Genomic DNA, 20,719 nt, shown 5'->3' with positions numbered 1-20,719 from the left:
TGTACAGTACACTCCGCGCTCATCACTGCACATTCCATCTCACAACTTTTTAAACAAATCCTTTTGTAGAAGGTTGTTCACATGCCAACTACTTGTAGAAATAAGCCTACACTTTCCCTGACAAATGGTTGTAGACTCCTATGACATGACATCACAACACCTAGAGATCAAATACATCCCAAATGGCACCCTATTCTGTATCTAGTGCACTACTTTTGACCAGGGCCCATAAGGATTTGATTATAGCTGGTCAAATGTTTATTAAGTTGTAATACATTTTCCCTCAATTACTTTCCACAAGGATTCGATTTTAGAAAGTGAAATGTTTATTAAGTTGTAATAACTTTTCCCTGAATTATTTTCCACATTCCTTAATTTGACCTGAAAGGTAAACTTATCTCAATGGACACAATAAATATACACAAGGAAAGTTAAGCTACATGTATTTAAGCTTGTTTATTTAAAACACAAAGCTGTCTAAAACTGTCATCGTTCAAACCAATAAATACACACCAATTATACGTTTTGCATACATAAAAATAATTCAATGGGAGATAGTTTGGAACACTGCTGTATTCTTAAGTGCAAATGAGAATATTAAACTAGGGAATTACACAGTATATAGGGTTCCATAGTTCTATGGAATGTGATGCATAGATTTAATGACTAACTCGTGGAATGTCTGAAGTGTGTGGGTTATTATGGTCATAATGAAAAAAATATATATGTTTTACACTTTACATAGTTTAACATCATGCAGATAATTTGTTAAGAATCTTATACACAATAGTTGTACTCAAATGGGGCAGTTTCCCAGACACAGATTAAGCCTAGTCCTGGGCTAAAAACCAAATTCAATGGACAACTTCCATTGACCATGCTTTTATCCAGGAAACTAGCCCAAAGCGTTTTGAGGGACAGTCACTAAGCCTGCATTTTCACTAACATGTCTAGCCATTACTACATTTTTGCTTATGTATAGGCAATAAGGTGTTCTATATCCAGGCACAGCGTACAAATAGCAAAACAGGTTTATACAATCTATATATCTTAAGACTACTCTCTCCTTAGGTAAGACAGCTATAGTGTTTGCATTTGTTTCAATTGCATTACAGTACAACAAGTCAGCTGAGTGACATATGGTATAGAATAGATAGCCTGTCAATAAGATGAAGTACTGGGATCTCCCTATAAAACATCGACATGAATTTCCTGTTATTTCTGTGCAATTTGTACTATGTTGTTACTTATAACAGTCAGCTGTGAATGATACATGTTATGAGGCGAGAGAATATTGCTTACTTGAAATTGGCATACCAAGCCAGACTAATGCTGTCGCACAGGTGCATATACCATGTATTTCTTCAACTATGGAGCTTAAAACTCTTTAGGAAAATGATTGCCGGTGCAGAAAACTAAATCTTAACCAAACATACTGCAAAAACGAACAGCGTATTTTACAAACAATGTGTCAGTATTGCGTATAACAATCAAAATCCTTATCTTCAACATTTAACATTTATTTGGAAAATGTATTATTAAACACATATTTTGTTGACCAAACATATTCATAATAAGGACTCTGCGTTGCTAGTTCACTCCATACAAAGTGATACAGGAGGAGTAACCTTTTTCCCAATCAAATGTGTGTGAGGGGCAGCATGGCTTATGATCGGGGGCCCAGCATTTTCTCTAACCCGAAGAACTCTCGACCCTCGTTCTGAATCTGATGACAGCTGGTGTAAAATATGTGCCCTGTTCGTGCCACAAACACACAGACACAGACATGGAAAGAAGAAGCTGAGAGTGCAGAAGCAGAATAATGTCAGTGATTCCAACAACCACACAAACACCAGAAAAACTCTGACAGCTGGTGTACATGTACTGTCCTGACTTTACCATGCACACACACGGACATAGTAGGAAGTAAGCTGAGAACTAGAATAATGTCATTCAGTGATTCCAGCCCCAGCCCAGCAGGACTTTGCCTTCAGGCCATGACCAGACCACCCTAGAAAGAAGAAACTGAAGAGTGTAGATTCAGTGTCAGTGATTCTATGAGAATAATGTCAGTGATTCTAGAAGGCAGGCCAGGCTCAGGACATGACCAGACAGTCTTTCTCCCTCTCTATCCCTCTGACCAGCTCCTCCACCCAGCGCACCTCCGACGCCACCTGCTCCGCCAGGACCTCGTAGCGGTTCTCCAGGCGCCCAAACGTCCTCTTGAGTGCGTTAGCAGCCAGCATGGCGGCACGGGCATCCTCCTGACTCTGTCTGCGCTGGGCCTGGGTACACTGCAGAGCCTGGCGGATGTGACCCAGGTCGCTGGCGATGCTCTGGTTCTCCTCCTTGTACCAGCCCTCCTTCTCCTCATAGATAGAGAGTAGAGCAGCCACGTCTTCCTGACATGACCTGGAGAAGAGAGGGGGATGTTAGAATGAATGGATAGATGTATTGTTGTACCCAACTACAACAGCTTTATGTGTTTTTAATAATCACAAATGAATTCATCCGCCCATTCATTGAATCATCCATCCATCTATCCCTCCGTTTATTCCCCCCTCCTTCCCCCTACCTCTGGTTGTGCTCCAGGTCTCTCAGCCCCTCCTCGGCAGCAGCGATCTCCTCCAGCACCTGGGAGAAGCGTTCAAAGTTGACGTAGGTGTTGTTGGGGGGCATGGAGGAGTGAGACTTGATGGTGTACTCCTTTAGACGCGTGGTCTTCAGGCGCCTGCGCTCCGGCTTCTTCCCGCTCTCCTCCTGGCGCACGTTCCGCCTCTTGATCACCTGGGAGGAGAGGGGGTTTAATGGATAGTAGATAAAAGTGTGTGGGTGGGGTGCTCAATTATTTTGTCTGGCCAAAAAACATCAGTATAATGGGTGCTATAAGCCAGCAGTTGCATATATTTGGGGGGGGGGGGGGGGGGGATTAGTAAAATAGTTTGGGGGATTACTGATATGTGAGGTACAGTATGTATGAAATGGTGAGAGGTACCTACCTTGATCCAGGGATGCTGAAGGCTGTCATCGATGGTCATTCTCTTCCTGGAGAAATAAGAACCATTTGTAAATGATTAGAGATGAAAATCAATGACTCATTTCTTCCTTGCTTTAGTATTTGTAGTTCTAACATTGGTGCAAAAAGGCACAAACCTTTATTTCTTGCTAGGGTCCCTAAGATAATATGCTATTAAAAAAGACAGACAAAGTGCATGGTTCTTGTGTATGTTATTTTAAGCATTCCCTGGCATATTCCGTCCAGCGTAAACCAGGCTTACTTGGGATCCTTGACCAGCAGCCGTCTGATGAAGTCCTTGGCTAACTCACTAGTGTTGCTGAAGTACTCCTCGTCAAAGTCATAGTTAACTGCTGAGATGTTGGTCAGAGTCTCCTGCTTGGTCTCCCCCAGGAACGGAGAGGCACCACTCAACCTGAGGACCAACAGACAGCATGGTGAGAACACAATAAGAACACTCAACAGGAGGTAAAACAGTAGTACTGTATCATGTCATCTTTCAGGTCATGGCCAAATGTTATACACAGTAGATTGGCTTACTTGCTATGTCATAATTTTGACGATGGAATTACTGAGAAATAAGTGTCACTTCTATAGTTGTCATTTGTAATGCAAAAATGTGTGTAGATTTGAAATAATTTAACATAACACTGTTTAATATTGCTCAACTGACTGTATGAAAAGAGACAACCATTGTAATGTGAACAAGTACTTACAGAATGTATGTGATAACTCCAATACTCCTGGAGACAAAAGGAACAAAACTTAGTGAGATTTACCCTCAGAGCGAAACAACAGCAACAACAAGAAAACATTCTCAAAATCATAAAAAACATTTAAATGATCTTAGTCCATTTTACCACATGTCAGCCTCCAGGCCTAGCAGTTCATAGTTGACTATCTCTGGAGCTGTAAAACAAGCAGCATTACCACCAGAATCGCTTTAAAGCTTTAATTCAACCCAGATGGTCGTCAAGGATATCCCACAGACCTCCACTAAATAAGATGCATGTGAAGGAATATTTTCCCCATGTGGGCATAACAATAACATATTTCTGAATAGATATTTTATGGATACTGTATGTCTTGAATAGGAATAAGGAATTTATTTTTTCCAAAGGGAATCCAAACCCGAAGTGAAAAGAATCAATTTGAACATAAAAGCCGTACTAATGCCGGTAAAAAAACTGTTCGTGGCTCTTTTGGTCTGGAGCGGTAGAAGAGGGTCTCACCAACGAACTCTGGCGTTCCGAAGATGTTTTTAAACTCGTTCCCAGCTTTGATCTGATGAGCGATGCCGAAGTCGATGAGTTTGATCCTGGGGTTGGGAACATTCTTATCCAGCAGCATAATGTTCTCCGGCTGCAACAAAAACAAACAAGCATTCCATAATACAAGTTAGAAGAGAATGGATACACTACAGATGTTTTGAAATATAATAACAACATCATATGTTGAAAATAAATAACTGACCTGAATGATTATTACTATTATTCTAATATCCTAAACAGTATACTATCATGGTACACTTACATGACCAAATGTATGTGGACATCTGCTCGTCAAACATCTCATTCCAAAATCATGGGAATGGAGCTCGTCTCCCCTTTGCTGCTATAACAGCCTCCACTCTTCTGGGAAGGCTTTCCACTAGATGTTGGAACATTGCTGCGGGGACTTGCTTCCATTTTGATGTTGGGCGATTAGGCCTGGCTCGTAGTCGGCGTTCCAATTCATCCAAAAGGCGTTAGATGGGGTTGCGGTCAGGGCTCTGTGCAGGCCAGTCAAGTTCTTCCACACCGATCTCAACAAATCATTTCTGTATGGACCTCGCTTTGTGCACGGGGGCATTGTCAAGGGCCTTCCCCAAACTGTTGCCACAAAGTTGGAAGCACAGAATCGTCTAGAATGTCATTGTATTCTTCAGTGTTAAGATTTCCCTTCACTGAAACTAAGGGGCCTAGCCCGAACAATGAAAAACAGTTCCAGACCATTATTTCTCCTCTACCAAACTTTACAGTTGGCACTATGCATTGGGGCAGGTAGCGTTCTCCTGGCATCCGCCAAACCCAGATTAGTCTGTTGGACTGCCAGATGGTGAAGCGTGATTCATCACTCCAGAGAACGCATTTCCACTGCTCCGGAGTCCAATGGCAGCGAGCTTTACACCACTCCAGCCGTCGCTTGGCATTGCGCATGGTGATCTTAGGCTTGTGTGTGGCTGCTCTGGCATGGAAACCCATTTCATGAAGCTCCAGACGAACAGTTCTTGTGCTGACGTTGCTTCCAGAGGCAGTTTGCAACTCGGAAGTGAGTGTTGCAACCGTGGACAGAAGATTTTTACCCACTACAGCACTCGGCAGTCCCGTTCTGTGAGCTTGTGTGGCCTACCACTTTGCGGCTGAGCCGTTGTTGCTCCTAGACGTTTCCACTTCACAACAACAGCCCTTACAGTTGACCAGATCAGCTCTAGCAGGGCACAAATTTGACAAACTGCTTGTTGGAAAGATGGCATCCTATGACGGTGCCACGTTGAAAGTCACTGAACTCTTCAGTAAGACCATTCTACTTCCAATGTTTGCATGGCTGATTGCATGGCTGTGTACTCGATTTTATACACCTGTCAGCAACGGGTGTGGCTGAAATAGCCCAATCTACTAATTTGAAGGTGTGTCCACATTATTTTGTATTTATAGTGTTTAATAAGGATGACTGTTGAAAACACCAGCCTGGATGGTGTTCACTAGGCACTAGAGACTACCTGGACTTAAGAATAAGAAGTGTATTCTATTGCAAAATGTTTTCCGTTGAACATGACCCTGGCTTACCCAGCTCCACAGCCTACGGTCCACTTTGAGATCAAATTGTGCGAAGCGTTTGGAGTGCGGGCACTGCAGGTAGTAGACCCCATCCGGGATCTGTGTGTGTGTGTGTGTGTGTGTGTGTGTGTGTGTGTGTGTGTGTGTGACCTTGAGGTCAAAGTGAGCTATGCATTTGGAGTGCAGGTAGTGGACCCCATCCAGGATCTGTTTGAGGAACTGTGTGGCGGCCTCCTCTGTTAAAGACTCCTTCTCTGCCAGGAAGTCAAACAGCTCCCCCCCAGACACCCTGAAACAAAACATAAACAGATGAATCTCTAAAGCAACACACACAACTAGCATCTCAACAGAACCACATCAGGATGTTTTGGGATTTTTCACTTTACAAGAGAGCAGGAACAGAATGTCACACAGGCTAATTTGAACCCAGGTTAGTGGCCGTATGTATAAAATGTCTCAGAGTATTGTGCTGTTCTAGGATCACGTCCCCCTGTCTATGTTTTTTAAATTATTTTTTTATTTAACCTTTATTTAACTAGGCAAATCAGTTAAGAACAAATTCTTATTTGTTTAACTAGGAACAGTGGGTTAACTGCCTTGTTCAGGGGCAGAACGACAGATTTTTACCTTGTCAGCTCAGGGATTCTATCTAGCAACCTTTCGGTTACTGGCCCAACGCTCTAACCACCAGGCTACCTGCCGCCCCTATATAATCTCATTAATTGTGATTTTAAAGACAAAACTGATCCTAGATCAGAATTTCTACTCTGACATTATTTATGAATATGACCCTGGTCTCATCTAGTCTCCCTTACAGCTCCAGGATGAGGATGACGTCGGTCTTGTTTTCGAAGATGTCGTGTAGCGTTATGATGTTGCTGTGCTGGATCTCTCTCAGGATGTTCACCTCCCTCTCGATCTCCTCGCGGCTAACGCCACGGCGGCTAGACGACAGACGACGCTTCTTGATGAATTTGGCGGCGTACTCAGAGCCAGAGGGCTTCTCTTTACACTTCCGTACGATGGCAAACTGTCCGCTGAGGGGAGGGGGGAAATGACATCATGAGAATGATGATACAAAGTAAAACATGAACATAGAATACACAGGAAAGAGTGACTGGGTCACAATCAGATAGCTCATCTAGGAAAATCCCGATTTGAAGCAATATACCAATCTTGACTACAGATTGTATAGGCTAGTGTTCAGTGGCCGCATTGCAACACACTGGGTGGCAGTTTCATAACTTTGATGTAATAAGATGAAGACCATAAGCAAATGTAAAGTGGGTGACAAAAAAAATAACTAAAGCGTTTTTATTTTTTTATAGCAAAATAGTGTTTTTTAGACAACTGCAAATTTCAAGGAGTAGGGCATTCAAGGAGTTGGTTTGATGGGAAGTCGTGAAGTCACCGGCCTGTAAGAAAGTCTATGACCATCATGCTTTTAGGGAAAAATTATAATTTTGTACAAGTATTTAACTGAGTTTGACCAATTCCAGTCCCTTTTCTTAGGGGGTCCGGGGTTATGTAGAAGGACTGAGAAGCTTTTTAAAAAGGATATTCTACTCCAACATGAACAAAAATAAAATGACGCTGATACCATCTAGAATATAATTTCCACCTCTAGAAATGAGTGAAATAACATAATGGTGAAACATTAAAAAATAATATTGGACCATGCATATAACCCATGGTCTATATTATCAGATGTGCTATTAGCAATAGGCATTATCACCTGTTGCCCGACTGATGCAAAATAGTGGCTATAAAATGTACAGGGGTGACTTTAAAATGAAAATAGTGGTGGGGCAAACTCAAATCAACAAAGCTTATAGGCATTGAAACCAGTACACTACACTGACTACACACTGAATCCCATAAATGAGTTTTGAGCCACACACAGACGTTATAACATGGGTTATTATGAGTTTATGGCTACTTCCCATATCTTTAGCTCTTATTGCACAGAAGACCACGGCCCAGCAGACTTTTCTAGTGTAAACGAGCTAGGATTATGTCTGAAATATTATGTGTGTCTGCCTGCCTGTTATAAAGGGGCCCGGTTAACAACATGCAACATTTATAACGCTATTCTCTTGCTTAATCTATTGCACAGTTCCATCAAAGATATGTATAACTAACCCTTCTTTTACATGTGGTTCCATGCGTAATACAGTCTGCCATCAAACATCAACTATAATACATGTATATAGGAAATTATAGCATCAACTATAATACATCAACTATAATACATGCCTATAGGATATTATAGCTAGCCTACCTCAAAACAAATGTTAGCAACTGCTACATGATCCACCACCAACCACTCGACCTGAATCTCATTTTCCAGCTTGCTTTATTTTATTGGATGGACATATTTTCAAGTTTAGGTGAATAATGAGCACCAGGCGTTCTCTACACATTTCCTTCATAATACTAAGGTTGAAAATTATTTTCTAGGACATAACATTTACATTTTAGTCATTTAGCAGACGCTCTTATCCAGAGCGACTTACAGTAGTGAATATATACATTTCATTTTCATTTCATGCATTTATTATATTATTATTTTTTGTACTTTGTACATAACTAAGCTACATAGCTAAGCTACCTACCTTAAAGACGTGGTAACAGCGCGTGGTAAACAACTAGCTAGCTATGAAGTTGACACATCAGTCCAGAGTTAACGGGCATAAGACGTTGATTTATCTGTGGCCAATGCCAATGAGCCTTCTTGGGCGGGAACTTCTACTGTAAATCAATGGAGCACCAAAGAGGTGCTTTTGCCACCCCATACAGAACCAATCAGTCAATATAATCGAGAACAATCATTGTATCAGGTGCACCCTGCTTTTGCTGGCTAGCTCTCCCAGCAGATGTTGCGGGGATGTAGTGTCCTCAAGAGTGACAGCACCCTGAGCCAATCACGTTCAACCAGAGAAGATCAACGACACCTGCACTACCAGTCAAAAGTTTTAGAACAACTCAATTTTTCCAGTTTTTATTGAAATTCACACAGTTTAATGTCTTAATGTACTCTGAAATTAAAGCATAGAACAAATAAACAATTGGAGACAAAAAATAAATAATGGAATCGTTTTGTTTAACAAAATGTAATCAACATTTTTGATTCATCAAAGTAGCCACCTTTTGCAGACATAACAGCCAAACACACTCGTGGCATTCTTTCTACAATGGAAATCAAATATTGTTCGTAAAGTTCTTCCCAACGCTGTTGCAGAAGTCCCTAAAAATGTGTTGCACTTGTAGATTGCTTTGCTTTCACCCTTCTGCCCAGTTTATCCCAAACCAGCTCCATGGGGTTTAAGTCTGGAGACTGTGCTGGCCATTCCATGATTTGTAGCCTATCGTCTTGTTCTTTTCTTGTAAGGTAGTTCTGACATAGCCTGGAGGTATGTTTTGGGTCATTATCTTGCTGTAGGATAAACCCCTGACCAATTAGGCGTACACCAGGGAGTATTGCATGGCGCTGCAAAATGCTGTGGTAGCCATTTTGGTTCAGGGTGCCACTCACTCTGTGTAAGTCGCCGACTCTGGATCCAGCAAAAGAGCCCCACATCGTCACGCTTCCTCCTCCATGTTTGACAGTTGGTGTCACACACTGAGGAACCATCCTTTCGCCTACTCGACGGCGTACAAAAACCCAGTGTGATGAACCGAAGATTTCAAATTTGTATTAAATCGGTCCTTAAGACCTTCTTCCAGTCTTCAGTAGTCCACTGGCGGTGCATCATGGCCCAGGCAAGCCTCTTTTTCTTATTTTGCCATCTTAGCAATGGCTTTCTTACTGCCACTCGACCTGTCAAACCTACAGCTAGAAGTCTTCTCTTCACAGTTGAAACTGAGACTTGCTTACTTCGACCAGTGTTAAGCTGTGCTTGAAGCTGTTGTCCTGTAAGCCGCCTATCACGAAAGCTGTTGACTCTTAGAAACTTGTCTTCTGATTCTGCTGTGGCTTTGGGTCTGCCAGACCTCTTCCTGTCAGAGTTTCCTCCAGTTTCCAAGTGCCTTTTGATGGTGTGGGAAACTGTACTCACCTTGGCTTTCTTTGCAATTTATCTAAAGGAAAGACCATTATAACATTTAAAAGTGTAGGTCTATCTGTCTTCCTTTGTTAATGGCCTTTTTCTCGCCATTATGATAGCAATATACTACATCCTTGCAGTACAATACTGTCCAAATTATGCTTAAGAGGGTGTAGTAACAGTCTGTTCCAACACTGCTTTTATACAGACAGAGGGTTTGTAAGGGTTTGTATCAACAAAAGTTGGGAGACCTGTAGGAATTGTTAACATCAACCTTCAAGGCTTAATTTACTTCCATTGCTGCAGAACAGCTGTAAGTTGTTAACCCATTACTTGTTCCCTGAAAAAGGCCTTTTTTTTTATAACTCTGAAATGTACATTCTTTTTTTCAGTTTTTGGTAACCTAAACTTTTTTTCTAACCTCTGGCAGTTTACTGCTTACCTTTGTACCATTTCAGGTTATTCAACTGAACTGCTTAAATTTCTATAAAAACTGGAAAAATGGGGGTGTTCTAAAGCTTTTGACTGGTAGTGTACACTCTGTACTTTCTCTGTCTGCCCCTCCACCACAGAAAGCACAGAGCGAGGCTGAGACGGCTGCATTTTGGAGATGAAAATGTACCAAAACAACAAGACAATGGAAAGCGATCACGTATGCTTTATTAGATAAAGATATTTTTAAATAAAATAAAATTGTTTGCCAACTGATTTCTTGTATTGTCATGACATTAAATAACAGAATTGCATGCAAATCTGCAGGAGCCCCACCTGCCCCATGTGACCATCACCACTGAAAATGTACGTAGGCTAAAGCATGGGGTTTGTCCCTTTGCATTTACCCCACTGGACACAACATCCTGATTGTTATTATTAATGAATAATTATTATTCACTACCCACATTTTTTGTTATTGTTTCTATTATGAAGTAGGCCTATGTCATTGCCCTTTTAAGAGGCCATTGACCCTTTAAGAGCTCTGTTATGCAGCTGGGCCTAACATGCTTGAAACTCCTGTTGTAACTGCATTTGTCAAACCATACCACTTGTGCAATTGAAGAAGTAGAGAAATAAATGTGGTAGCAATGGAAAACTGTGATCCCCTCTTTTATTAACAAAGGCCAAAACTGCTTTCAAATTACATTTGCCAAAACTGCTTTTAAAAGTGTTTTCCTGTGATTGCATTAAGAATTATTGTGTATTGACTGCTTGCCAGAATATATGTTTCCCTGTAGGCTACACACCACTGTTTGAATTGAGCGCCGTGGTGGTGTGCATTATAGACTATTTCATTCCCGTCATCTGAACGTCAGCAACAATCATACATGTCAGTTCAGTGTACACAGCTTAACAGAGAAAATAAAATACTTGAGAAAACATTTATTTGGGAATATATTTTGTAGAACAGCTTCTCTGTATTAGGCCATGTCCCGTCCCGTCCCCCCCCCCCCCCTCCCCCGAAATGTTTATTGCGGATCTACATAACCTAACCTCCAGAATCCATATGATGGAAATCCGTCACAGGAGAACTTTAACTCCTGCAGTTTCCTGAGCTTAACTCAGTCTCCCCTCCTCTCACAGTAAGTCTAAACCTAGAGGCATGGAGAGAAAATAAATGCCCAAATTCCTCACTCCTCTCCAACTCATGGCTGTCCTACCTTATCTGTTGACTGAAACCAGACTGTGGCACTTCTCCTCTCCATAGGATACCTGAGATTTAACAATAACATGTTCTTCCTGCACTCCCCTTTCCTACTCAGTAGATTTCCATACCCTCAGTTCTAATATGGTAACATGAATAAGGATACTTCAAGTTTAAAGGTTAGTACCCAACACAATGATGTCATTCTTCTGCTGCAACACTGTAGCAAAAAACCCTACTTCCATATAAAGCACTATGTTCAAGTAGTGCACTATGAAGGGAATAGGGTGCCATTTGAGATGAAGTCAGGTTTAATCCTCTACAAGCACATGACTCATTCTATTGCTCTAGCTCTGTTTAGTTTACAAGGACTTGCTAAAAACAGAGCTTGTATAACAAGGCAGAGTGCAATGCAGTTTAATAAACAGTCCCACAAATACACTGGGGATGTGCCAATGGATGTTTTCCCCATGCTATGCATTTTAAAGTTAAATTAGTGGTATTATACTGGTATATCATTATGAGAGTCAAACAACGGATTATATATTTAAAAGATTGTTTGGAGAAATTGTGTTTCACTTCACATGCAAGCGAGAACGAAAAGGTGATAAGAGATCTGTATTATTCTGCCACCTCATTCAAAACATATTCATTAGTAGGCATACTTGATTGAAATTGTCTGATGTGCTGGGTAGGCCAGGTTTAGAGTTTACCTCACTTGCCCTGAAGTGCGAACTCTACCCACTGATCCACCGGGCAAGCTGAATCAAGTCAAGGCTAGTATCATCCAGCAAAACAGTATCACACAAACACGTCCGATCTTGAAAAAGCAGAAGAATCTGTGCGCTCTCAGATAGTAATAGTAGTTAGCCATACAGATGTCAGAACTTACCTCCCCAGCTCCTCCCCCATATCGTAGAACACCTCCACATCCTCTTGCCTGAAGCCAGCCATGATCTGACTGGGTTGCTGCTGAGAGAAGCTGTGTCTTGAAATACAGAAGAGGGGCAAAAAATTTTTTTTTGTAACTGCCAGAGAAAGAGCACAAAGGTTTAAGACCAATATCATAACAATGACAGATGAATGTGATGTTGACGTGAGCAGAAATGCCTAAATGAACTACAGGATTGATTGTTATAGACATGTTATAGCAACATTAGGTGGCAGTGATAATGAAATCAGCTCAAACAAACACATACAGTATGGATTTATGACAGTGTACACATTCCCCCCCCCCCCCCCCCCCCCCCAAAAAAAAAGATAATCAAGGACAACAACCACCCGAGCCACTGCCTGTTCACACCGCTACCATCCAGAAGGCGAGGTCAGTACAGGTGCATCAAAGCTGGGACCAAGAGACTGAAAAACAGCTTCTATCTCAAGGCCATCAGACTGATAAACAGCAACCACTAACTCAGAGAGGCTGCTGCCTACATTGAGACCCAACTACTGGCCACTTTAATAAATTGATCACTAGTCAATTTATTTAACAATGCAACTTTAAATAATGGCACTTCAATAATGTTTACATATCTTACATTACTCATATCACATGTATATACTGTATTTTATACCATCTATTGCACCTTGCCTTTGCTGCTCGGCCATCGCTCATCCATATATTTATATGTACATATTCTCATTCACCCCTTTAGATTTGTGTGTATTAGGTAGTTGTGGGGGAATTGTTAAAATTACTTGTTAGATATTACTGCACTGTTAGAAACTAGAAGCACAAGTATTTCGCTACACGCGCATTAACATCTGCTAACCATGTGTGTGTGACCAATACATTTGATTTGATCCAACAACACCAGCAGTGGCCGTCCATATTTGGCCGAAGTCAACACAGTTGGCTGATGTCGATGCATTAGTCAGTCCTACTTACGTCATATTCTTCCATCAACTACCTAGCTGATTAAAGGCTCTCAATGCGGTTTTAACATGACATTAGATAACCATTTGCTAACTTCTGCTATCAAGACACAAACATTTAGATTTGTTAAATAGGCCTACGATTTTGTTTCAAGCAAAACAAATCTTGCTAGCTGACGTCTGTAACGAGCAAGCTAACTATGTCTGTCCACTTAGGTCAGAAGAAAATAACTCACCAACAAACCTAGCTAAAACACCGGACTGATATGATAATGGGTCAAATCGATAACTATTCAAAAAATGTAAGCTATAGTAACAATTTGACAAAACTATTACATTGTATCTAGTTAACTTGCTAGCTATTAACTTACAGTAGCCAGCCTAGCTATCCAATTTAGCAATCGCTGTGCTTGTCATACACAAGGTTGGCATTCGAAGCAAACGCTAACGTTTGTGTAAAACGACACGATGGAGCTTTTATTTTAAAAATGACGTAATTTAATCACAATAATACAGATAGCTACTTACATTATAACGTTAACTGGCTACGGGTCCCGCATTCGTCTCCGGAGTCAAAGGTGGTTAAAGATAATTACAGCATGTTCAATTTCAGGATGGACCATATGGCATGAGGGGCTCCTGATGACTGGATGGATAGGTATCCCACCAGGCATTCAGCCCTTTTTTATATATAACTTAACTATACATTTCTGCGCCAACTTTCACCTTTCCGATATTTGGCGTTCTCAGAATCCAACATTAAAAAACGTTATTGCTTTAACTCTACAACTAGCGACAGACAATTAAAATCTAGAAATGATTATTGGTTGGTATCTTCCAATCTTATGAATCTTGTCAGTGAATGTAGTATTTCTTCAGCTCCTCTGACAGACCATTGGTCCATTATTCTTTTGTTTTGATAATGACAAGAGATTTTCTAAAGCATATTGAACATTTCATTATTATATTTTAAAGAATGAGTCATTTTGTTTACAGTCTAAAGCTCTTATCAGAGAGACCTGTCTCGATTCTGCTCTTTCTTCTACTAACAAATGGGAAATGATTAAATTCAGAATTCGATGTCTTGCCATCACTACTGGTAAAATGCTAGCTCAGAAAAGATTCATCAAGCTCATGGATATTATTGTTGATATTAACAGGCTGAGCAATAACATTTAACATTTAGATTTAAATGAAGATGAGAAACCAGAGCTTGCTAAATGCCAATGTGAACGACATATACAACGATAAGGCACATGGTGCCTTCATCCATTCAAAGGCCAAATGGATTGAAAAAGGTGAAAAAACACATATTATTTCTTTAATTTGGAGAAAAGTAGGCAGACTAGGAATAGGATTTAATCCATTTATGTAAATTACACTATATCTGATGATTTTGAAGTGATTAATAAGAACATACACTCTTTCTACAGTTCACTCTATCAATCTCATCTTTGGGAAGGCAACTTGGATTCCTTTTTTGAGTCCTTTAATAACCCTGTTTATCCTATAGAAGAAGGGTTTAGGAAACGGTGATTCTGATGTAGATATTACTGAGTTGGACCAAGCCATTAAACAAATACCTATAGGTAAATCTCCTGGACCGGAATGGCTGTCTCCTGAATTCTATCAACATTTTTGGCCTGATATTAGAGAGTTATTGCTTTTGGTCTACAAAGAGGATATTGCTAATGCTATCTTACCTCCTTCTTTGAGACAGGGACTAATAGTTCTTATACCCAAACCAAAGAAGGACTCTCTTTACCTGGAGAATTGGAGACCAATCACGTTGTTGGCAACTGACAATAAGTTACTAGCCCATGTTTATGCCAATAGGCTGAAACAAGGCCTTGATGATATAATCAGTGAAACTCAATTAGCCTTCATTAAAGGAAGGAGTATTCATAACCAGGCCCAGCGCCACAAGGGTGCAAAGGGGGGCATTGACCCCTTAGTTGGAATATTGTGCCTCCTCAGTTTTGTATCCATATTCTGTCCCACAATCTGCCCCCTCCGTCATGCCCAACCGATTTGTTGTGTATGCTTCTGTAACAGTATAGCTTCCGTCCCTCTCCTCGCCCCAACCTGGGCTTGAACCAGGGACCTTCTGCGCACATCAACAACAGTCACCCACGAAGCATCATTACCCATCGCGCCACAAAAGCCGCGGCCCTTGCAGCGCAAGGGGAACAACTACTTAAGGTCGCAGAGCAAGTGACGTCACCGATTGAAACGCTATTAGCGCGCACTACCGCTAACTAGCTAGCCATTTCACATCGGTTACCCTTCATTCATGCAACTCCCTTGCATGCATCTTACGTATGTCATACACATTTAACCAGTTGAAAAAAAACGAATTTTGATTGGCCTTCACAGTAGAAGGGCGGCGTCAATTTGACCGTTTAGGTTTACTTTCAAAGTTACCTACTACGAAGAAAAAAATGTTTCACCGCGCAGCTGGATGGAATTTAGCTAATGTTAACAGTTAGGTAGGTAGCTGATAGTATGGTGGATATTAGAAAGTGGCTTCGCCAAGGCACAATGGCAGCATCGGATCAAAGCGGTGAGGAGGGGGAGAAGCCTGACGCTAATCACCGAGGCCAAGGCCGTCGAGCCCAGCAGCAAAGGCACCTACGCAACCATCTTGCAGCCTGGTGACATAGGAGGTAACCAACCCGAGGAGGGGCCTGCAGCCGCCAACACCGAACCTAGCAGCAGCACCGCCAGGTTATTACAAGCACCAACGCCTCCGTTAGTGCCTGACGACCGCGGTGATGAGGAGCCAGCGCAGGTTTGTCTGGGGAAATACCCAACCCGCCTGTACAGTCGTGGCCAAAAGTTTTGAGAATGACACAAATGACACTGCTGCCTCAGTTTGTATGATGGGAATTTGCATATACTCCAGAATGTTATGAAGAGTGATCAGAATGAATTGCAATTAATTGCAAAGTCCCTCTTTGCCATGCAAATGAACTGAATCCCCCAAAAACATTTCCACTGCATTTCAGCCCTGCAACAAAAGGACCAGCTGACATCATTTCAGTGATTCTCTCGTTAACACAGGTGCGAGTGTTGACGAGGACAAGGCTGGAGATCACTCTGTCATGCTGATTGAGTTTGAATAACAGACTGGAAGCTTCAAAAGGAGGGTGGGGCTTGGAATCATTGTTCTTCCTCTGTCAAACATGGTTACCTGCAAGGAAACACGTGCAGTCATCATTGCTTTGCACAAAAAGGGCTTCACAGGCAAGGATATTGCTGCCAGTAAGATTGCACCTAAATCAACCATTTATCGGATCATCAAGAACTTCAAGGAGAGCGGTTCAATTGTTGTGAAGAAGGCTTCAGGGCGCCAAAGATAGTCCAGCAAGTGCCAGGACCGTCTCCTAAAGTTGATTCAGCTGCGGGATCGGGGCACCACCAGTACAGAGCTTGCTCAGGAATGGCAGCAGGCAGGTGTGAGTGCATCTGCATGCACAGTGAGGCGAAGACTTTTGGAGGATGGCCTGGTGTCAAGAAGGGCAGCAAAGAAGCCACTTCTCTCCAGGAAAAACATCAGGGACAGACTGATATTCTGCAAAAGGTACAGGGATTGGACTGCTGAGGACTGGGTTAAAGTCATTTTCTCTGATGAATCCCCTGTCCGATTGTTTGGGGCATCCGGAAAAAAGCTTGTCCGGAGAAGACAAGGTGAGCGCTACCATCAGTCCTGTGTCATGCCAACAGTAAAGCATCCTGAGACCATTCATGTGTGGGGTTGCTTCTCAGCCAAGGGAGTGGGCTCACTCACAATTTTGCCTAAGAACACAGCCATGAATAAAGAATGGTACCAACACATCCTCCGAGAGTAACTTCTCCCAACCATCCAGGAACAGTTTGGTGATGAACAATGCCTTTTCCAGCATGATGGAGCACCTTGCCATAAGGCAAAAGGGGCTCGGGGAACAAAACATTGATATTTTGGGTCCATGGCCAGGAAACTCCCCAGACCTTAATCCCATTGAGAACTTGTGGTCAATCCTCAAGAGGCAGGTGGACAAACAAAAACCCACAAATTCTGACAAACTCCAAGCATTGATTATGCAAGAATGGGCTGCCATCAGTCAGGATGTGGCCCAGAAGTTAATTGACAGCATGCCAGGGTGGATTGCAGAGGTCTTGAAAAAGACGGGTCAACACTGCAAATATTGATTCTTTGCATCAACTTCATGTAATTGTCAATAAAAGCCTTTGACACTTATGAAATGCTTGTAATTATACTTCAGTATTACATAGTAACATCTGACAAAAATATCTAAAGACACTGAAGCAGCAAACTTTGAAAATTCTCAAAACTTTTGGCCACGACTGTACTGTTGGAGAAAACGGGCATTTTGTTGTGCGTGGTTCAAAGGCAGAGAGTGGCTGGAATATTCCAGCTTTCTACTATCCTTGTCGAAAATTTTACATCGGCTCCAATGCTAACGCCGATAAGGCATTCACCCAAACTGGATATAATAACTGCCAGCATGCCATTGATAGCAACAAGGGACTGGGGAGGCACACATCAAGCAAAGAACATTTGAATGTGATGCTTTATCGCTGACTAACTTGGTCCTGTCAGAGCTAACAAATGTTGGCCTTAGCACCAACAAGATTCTTAGTCAATGTTATGATGGCGCCAGTGTGATGTCTGGTAACATGGGGGCATGCAAAAGGTAGTGCAAGACAAGCTGAATCGGGAAGTGTCGTATGTGCATTGCTTTAACCACTAGCTGCATTTAGTCATAGTGCACACTATGTCCTCTGAGGGTGCATTGGATGACTTTTTTAATGTGTGTAATTCCCTTTACAAGTTTCTCAGGAAACAAACTGTGGCTGCACAATATACAGGAGAAAAACTGAAACGGCTGCTTGAGCAGCGATGGACTGGTCATCTGGCTACGGTGAGTGTCATTATAAAATTTCTGGACAGCATCTTCCATCTGCTCAGATAAATCGAGAGTACCTGCTGCTACGGTACAGAGGTGCGACCTGAGGCTGTGGGCCTATTGAAAGCTGTTTCCGAGCCGAGCTTCAGATTAATTTCCTTCATGGTTCACGCCTGCTCGATCCCACTAACAAGTTACTTCAGGTTGAAACAACTGATCTGTACACTGGCATCCGAGTCATCCGCAGCGCCCACAATTGCGTGGAAAAACTGCAACGTGACAGTGAGTTTGATGAGTTATGGGAGAAATACAAGCACACGGACACCCCCGCTCCAAGCAAATGGCAAAAGTAGTGAGTAGTAATCTGAAAGAATATGTGGTCGAAACAAAAATGGGCCAGCAAGAAGAGGTATAATGAGAGGGAGTGCAACAGACTGTTTTTCAGCATTCTGGATGCTGTACTGGGAGAAATGGCAGCCAGATTTAACAAACGAAACAGCTAACTTGTTGAGGCCCTGCGTGCCTTGTACCCAGAGAATGAAACATTTATGGATGTGGAAAAAGTGAAACCACTGCTGGACTTAATCTCGACCAGCATTTGGAAGGTCTGGAATGTGTCGTAAACATCATGGAATACATTCTTGTCTGAGGTGATGACACAAAGCAGCATGACCGGAGACTGAGATAGCTACTAGACAGACTAAGAAGGATCAACTTGAAACTGAAATAAGGACAAGCACAAAATCCGAATGACAGAAATTCACTACATTGGACATGTGTTAAGCAAAAAAGGCCTGAAACGAGACTCCAAAAAGGTCAGGGCAATACAAGAAATGCCAGAGCCAGAGGACAAAGCAGCGCTTCAGAGGTTCATGGGAATGTTGCAGTATCTCCCAAAGTTCATCCCGAATCTCTCAGATGTCAGTGCACCACTGAGACAACTGCTGGAAAGAGACTTTTGAAGCTCTCTTCCTGTGAAGAACTGGACTCTTCACAGGAACAGAGCTTAAAAATCTTGAAAACACTTGTCAGCAATGCGCCAGTGTTAAAGTACTACGACATAAAAAAAAACAGTGACACTACCTGTGGATGCAAGCTCAGAAGGCTTGGGAGCTGTGATCCGGCAAGATGGTCAGCCAATCACATACGGGTCAAGATCCCTCACAGACTGTCAAAAGAGAGATGCTCAAATTGAAAAAGAGCTACTAGCAGTAGTGTATGGCTGCGAGAAGTTTTATCAATACCTATATGGAAAACATATCCAGGTGGAAATGGTTGGCCTTTGGAGACAAAATTCAAGAAGGCGCCCCAGAAAGCACCAGCCAGACTGCAGAGAAATCAAATCAAATTGTATTTTTCACGTGCCGAATACAACAGTTGTAGACCTTACCGTGAAATGCTTACTTACAAGCCCTTAACCAACAATGCAGCTCAAGAAATAGTTAATAAAATATTTACTAAATAAACTAAAGTAAAAAAAAACAATCAAAAAGCAACACAATAAATGTACATAACAATAACGAGGCTATATACAGGAGGGACCGGTACCGATGTCAATGTGCGGGGGTACAGGTTAATCGATGTAAATTGTAAAGTGACTATGCATAGATAATAAACAGTGAGTAGCAGCAGTGTAAAAACAAGGGGGGGGGGGGGGGGGGGGGGGGTCAATGTAAATAGTCCAAGTGGCCATTTGATTAGTTTAGGTGTTCAGCAGTCTTATGGCATGGGGGTAGAAGCTGTTAAGGATTCTTTTGGTCCTAGAATTGGTGCTCCGTTACCGCTTGCCGTGCGGTAGCAGAGAGAACAGTCTATGACTTGGGTGACTGGAGTCTTTGACAATTTTTTGCGCCTTCCTCTGACACCATCTAGTATATAGGTCCTGGATGTCAGGAAGCTTGGCCCCAGTGATGTACTGGGCCAAATGCATTATTCTCTGTAGCGCCTTACGATCAGATGCCGAACAGTTGCCATACCAGGCAGTGATGCAACCGGTCAGGATGCTCTCAATGGTGCAGCTGTAGAACTTTTTGAGGATCTGGGGACCCATGCTAAATATTTTCAGTCTCCCGGGGAGAAAACTTTCCGTGGGAATTAACGGGAATATATTGGAATTAACAGGAATGTATTGGAATTAACGGAAATATATGCAAATTAATATTAATACCATTTAAATGTAGATGTTTTTTGCATTGGATATATTTACCATATCATATGGAGGCAGAAACATAAACCTTTCACCTTATAAGAAGACATAATTGCAAATGATTAAATCCTTCCAATAGAAATAAATACAAATATTTAGTTACGAATTGAACTTTAATTAAATTAATTGACTCTTCACATGGGATGATTTCAATGAACAAGAAAAGAAAGGGAGTACTGAATGATCCCCAATGATCCATCGCATCTCC

General features: G+C 41.9%; 1 protein-coding gene across 1 annotated transcript; it reads right to left on the bottom strand.

Annotated features, from left to right (window-relative positions):
* Positions 1 to 431: 431 nt before the first annotated feature.
* On the bottom strand, positions 432 to 14,070 carry LOC106600507 (death-associated protein kinase 3). The gene is made up of 11 exons (XM_014191912.3): positions 13,924 to 14,070; positions 12,413 to 12,508; positions 6,651 to 6,872; positions 5,986 to 6,124; positions 4,249 to 4,378; positions 3,877 to 3,925; positions 3,733 to 3,759; positions 3,279 to 3,431; positions 3,000 to 3,045; positions 2,576 to 2,787; positions 432 to 2,412 (listed from the first exon to the last, which is right to left on the bottom strand). Exons 2-11 carry the CDS (start codon positions 12,472 to 12,474, stop codon positions 2,097 to 2,099), a joined length of 1,356 nt encoding a protein of 451 aa, XP_014047387.1. The 5' UTR covers positions 12,475 to 12,508; positions 13,924 to 14,070; the 3' UTR covers positions 432 to 2,096.
* Positions 14,071 to 20,719: the final 6,649 nt, after the last annotated feature.

The sequence above is a fragment of the Salmo salar genome, chromosome 03 (assembly GCF_965601325.2).
Source record: "Salmo salar chromosome 03, fSalSal1, whole genome shotgun sequence".
NCBI lineage: Eukaryota > Metazoa > Chordata > Actinopteri > Salmoniformes > Salmonidae > Salmo > Salmo salar.
This window is presented reverse-complemented; position numbering and strand designations above follow the sequence as displayed.

Bases quoted from the DNA above. Each gene is read 5' to 3' on its own strand.
- LOC106600507 (XM_014191912.3), bottom strand. From the start codon at position 12,474: ATGGCTGGCTTCAGGCAAGAGGATGTGGAGGTGTTCTACGATATGGGG. The intron at 6,873-12,412 runs GTAAGTTCTGAC...CCCTCCCCTCAG, and splicing joins ATGGGGGAGGAGCTGGGGAG to CGGACAGTTTGCCATCGTAC. The intron at 6,125-6,650 runs GTAAGGGAGACT...GTTTTGTTTCAG, and splicing joins GTCATCCTCATCCTGGAGCT to GGTGTCTGGGGGGGAGCTGT.